The sequence below is a fragment of the Clarias gariepinus genome, chromosome 1 (genome assembly GCF_024256425.1).
Source record: "Clarias gariepinus isolate MV-2021 ecotype Netherlands chromosome 1, CGAR_prim_01v2, whole genome shotgun sequence".
NCBI lineage: Eukaryota > Metazoa > Chordata > Actinopteri > Siluriformes > Clariidae > Clarias > Clarias gariepinus.
Window position 1 is genome coordinate 51,513,453 of NC_071100.1, and position 4,048 is coordinate 51,517,500.

A 4,048-nucleotide genomic window follows, 5' to 3' on the forward strand; every position below is an offset into this window, starting at 1 on the left:
CATATATTTTTTTTTACAATTTATACAGTAGTTTGAGCTGATCTTGGAATCTGCAATGGTTTGGAGATCTCTGAGAGACATTTCTGACTTGTGTAACACCCTCTTTCTGAACTGAGCTCCTTGGACTTTCTCATTCTACTATATGTTGCTCAATCCAGTGAGTCCACCATCATCACCACTAACAGGAAGCTGAGAGACCTCGGGCTCAGCAAAGTAAAAGGCATTACAGGACATTTACCTCGACTACAGGTGTGTGTGTGTGTGTGTGTGTGTGTGTGCTCATTCTGCTCCATTCAACACCAAAAATCACCGAAAGCCTGATACTGTCCTGATGTTGCTAGGGTCAGGGGTCAGAGGTCAGACGTCGGTGCTGATGGCGTGTGTGTCGGTGTAGCAGTTCATCATGACCATCGAGCCGAGCGCAGTAAGACCCTGAACCGGCGCTCTGTGTGCAACATCCAGACACACGTCGTCATGGCGATAGAAGTGTGAGCAGGTGGGACAGGAGCTATAGGTCGGACTGGGGTTAAAGGTCAACGGAAGCAGGGTCCCGGGGACTCCGTCTACGCTCCACACCTCACAGCGATTACCAGAACGAGCGTCCAACACCGGAGCAGGGACCGGCTCAGGGACATCAACCCTACAGCAATAATGCTACACACACACACACACACACACACACACTGCATTATGTACAATACACAAGCACAACTTTAGTGTGTGATTAATCTATTCAAGATTAGTGGCCTAAAGGGAAACGTGTGTGTGTGTGTGTGTGTGTGTGTGTACCTGCAGTCTGCAGAAACACAGCACAGTGATGATACACAGCAGGATCACAGCAGCTACACCTCCTCCTGAGATCACCACAGTTCCAGCGCTCATCTGCCCTCCATCAACACCTGTACACACACACACACACACACACACACACTCTTCAGGAGTGCATTCATTTAAATTATTTTTTACAGTGAAGTGACATTTCTTTTGAGACGTGTGTGTGTGTGATGTGATGTGAGCAATAAAGTGTGTGTGTGTGTGTGTGTGTGTGTGTGTGTGTGTGTGTGTGAAAAAGACAGACTCTATAATGAATTGTGAATGAGTGTTGAAGCTGCGAGATGAATATTTATACACACCTCCGCCTGAGACACTCAATTATTCACACACTATTCCCTCTACACTGCTTTTCCATCACTGAGCTGCAGGTAACCAATGAGAGCACACACACACACACACACACACACACACTGCAGGAGTGTGATAGAGAAGCAGAGCTCAGTTTTAAAATGTTAAGTTTTAAATAGAAGAAAAATTTTGTTTAAATCTTTACTGATTTTATTCCAGCGTGTTACACACCTGTGTGACATCATCACCCCATCACACACACACACATAGATGAAGATGTGTGTGAGAAGGGAAACATATACACACACAATGTGTTTAAATGTAGCATGTGCAGATTAAAAGCAAATTAAAACCAGTTTATATTTATATGAATTGATTTACATTAATGTTTCCTCTGATGTTACCTGATGATCAGTAAATCCAAATCCTCTCGTGTGTAACACCTCGACTCGTACCCAGGCAGATCATCACCATCATCATCATCATCATCATCATCATCACCACGGTGTGCTGAGTAAAATCCAGCTGCTGCTCTCACACCATTGTGATGAAAGATGTTTCAGCAGAAGCACGAACACAGACACTCACTCTGACTCTCACTGTGTGTGTGTGTGTGTGTGTGAGAGAGAGTGTAGTGGAGGTGTGGAAGAACCTTTACCAAAAGAATCACCAAAAGAAAAATTCCACAAATGAAGGTTATTTTTGTAAAACGTCTTTTATTTCCGTGGTTATTAAAGGCTGCTACATTAGTTGCTGCTCTCGTCTTCACTGAGCTTCTCTCTGGGTGAGTGGGCGGGGCTTACTCTGTCTCTCCGCCCACTCAGCAACACCAAGCAAATCTATTGGCACCCATGCATGTGTGTGAGGGAGAGAGGGGGAGAGGTGAAACTGGGTTGTAATGTTGGACTTTGCCTTGTCGGTAACAGCGTCTTCACGGCCGTGTGTGTGTGTGTGTGTGTGTGTGTGTGTGTGTGTGTGTTTACTGGAGGACCTTGTGGTACGGATACAGAGTGAGTGTGTGTGTGAAAGCTCTGATGTCAGTGATGATGATGTCGGAGGAGAGCGTGTGTGACGGGGACAGGAAGGTCAGCTTGGACACTTGGCCGTACTGAGACGTCTCCGGTCCCCCCTCGGCCGGGGAGTCGCTCTCCTGCGGGCCGCATCCCACCACCTGTCAATCAATCAATCAGTCACTTAGTCAATCCATCACTTATTAAAGCTCATTAACATGTTCTAGATGTCAGGACGTCCTGGAGGTAACGGGTTCTAGACACACACACACACTCCATGAAGCGATGATGTAACTATAACTGAATGGATATACAGTTAGTCAGCCACTACACGTGGTCCCAGCCTGGTGCACGTCTACAGTTGTGTTTCTGGTGTGCTTTAGCAGCTCTTTGGTCTCGGCCATAGTGGAGTTTGGAGTGTGAGTGTTTGAGGTTGTGGACAGGTGTCTTTTATACTGATAACGAGTGAAGGACAGAGGAGCCTCTTAGAGAAGAACTTACAGGTCTGTGAGAGACAGAAATCCTGACTGTTTGTAGGTGAACAAATACTTATTTATTTCTCACCATAATTTGCAAATAAATTATTTTTAAAAAATCCTACAGTGTGATTCTTTCTTATTTTGTCTCTCATAGTTGATGTCCAGCTATGATGAACATTACAGACCTCTCTCATCTTTTTAAGTGGTTGAGAACTTGTACAACTGGTGGCTGAATAAATACGTTTTTACCCCACTGTAGATGACACGGTGCTTTAATAAATAAGACGAGTGTCATAGTTTTTATGTTGTTGTTTAGGGGAATAGAAGCTTGGGGGACGCGCTGTCACGGAAACGAATCAGTGTCGGGGTGTTAGTGATGTATGAGTGTGTGTTACTCACGTGTACACTCAGTCTCCTGCTGATCTGAGACCTGTGCTGCAGAAGCCAGTCGATCAGCTCGGCCTTACTGATCAGCTTCAGAGCCTCGATCTGACACACACACACACACACACGTTAGGTAATGTTGTATTTGTGTGTGTGTGTGTGTGAGTGAGAGAGATGCTGACCTCATGCTGGAGTCGGTCGAAGACGTACTGCTGGGTGATGACCTCGTTCCAGTGCCGCTCCACCTCCTCCCCAAGGTGTGTGTCCTCACACTGCTTCAGCTTCACCAGCGCCGTCACATGACTCCTGAACGCATCATCAGTCAGCGCCGCCAGCGTCTCGCCAAAGCTCAGGAGGAACTCCTCCATCTTCATCTCCACATGTTCTGTACTGCAACCAACAAACACACACACCTCGTTTTAATGATTTTAACAAACATCACATGATCATGGCATCAAAACCACACCACCACACCCCAAAACACTACGCTCACGTCACATGACCATGGGAGTGATGAGCACAGAAGATATGAGCACATCACCCCTATCTTATCTTCACTTCATTGGCTCCCCATTGATTTTAAAATACTACTCTTGACATATAAAGCATTAAATGGTCTCGCGCCGCAGTATCTGAGTGAACTGCTAGTGTCTTACGATCCGCCACGCCTACTTCGATCAAAGGATGCAGGCTGCTTGTCAGTACCGGGTATTATGAAAACTACAGCTGGGGGCAGAGCTTTTTCTTACAAAGCCCCAAAAATTTTGGAATAGTCTTCCAAATAGTGTTCGGGACTCAGACACAGTCTCAGTGTTTAAGTCCAGGCTAAAAACCTATTTATTTACTCAAGCATTTTTATAAATAGATTATCCTTAGGTAAAGGAGCAGATCTGGGGGACTCATGGACGTAGAGTATTATGGTGAACTGGTATGTTTGGATGCTGTCTTCCTCACTCTCATTGATCACTCAGGTTTGCTGACGGTGAGGTGATTGTTTGCTTTACATCTCAGTTCCCCCTCATGTTTGTGTTTCCTTCTGGCTCCTCCCCTTTT

General features: G+C 45.7%; 2 protein-coding genes across 3 annotated transcripts in view; both read right to left on the minus strand.

The window, feature by feature from the left end:
- Positions 1-283: 283 nt before the first annotated feature.
- Positions 284-882, minus strand: LOC128525410 (protein FAM163A-like). Its single transcript, XM_053497513.1, has 2 exons — positions 790-882; positions 284-654 (listed from the first exon to the last, which is right to left on the minus strand). Exons 1-2 carry the CDS (start codon positions 880-882, stop codon positions 358-360), a joined length of 390 nt encoding a protein of 129 aa, XP_053353488.1. The 3' UTR covers positions 284-357.
- A 917-nt stretch (positions 883-1,799) lies between these two features.
- nrd1a (nardilysin a (N-arginine dibasic convertase)) overlaps positions 1,800-4,048 on the minus strand; it is a 17,480-nt gene continuing 15,231 nt past the window's right edge. The window contains exons 29-31 of one of the 2 annotated variants that reach the window (XM_053497481.1): positions 3,178-3,385; positions 3,011-3,100; positions 1,800-2,293 (exon numbers count right to left, since the gene is read on the minus strand). In XM_053497481.1, the coding sequence (XP_053353456.1) occupies positions 2,102-2,293; positions 3,011-3,100; positions 3,178-3,385 (490 nt within the window). In that variant the 3' untranslated portion in view covers positions 1,800-2,101. The remainder of the gene's footprint in view (positions 2,294-3,010; positions 3,101-3,177; positions 3,386-4,048) is intronic. The other variant, XM_053497482.1, reaches the window with a different exon arrangement.

Coding starts and splice junctions, on each gene's coding strand:
- LOC128525410 (XM_053497513.1), bottom strand. CDS start 882: ATGAGCGCTGGAACTGTGGTGATCTCAGGAGGAGGTGTAGCTGCTGTG. Junction 655..789: donor TGTGTTTCTGCAGACTGCAG/GTACACACACAC, acceptor GTGTGTGTGTAG/CATTATTGCTGTAGGGTTGA.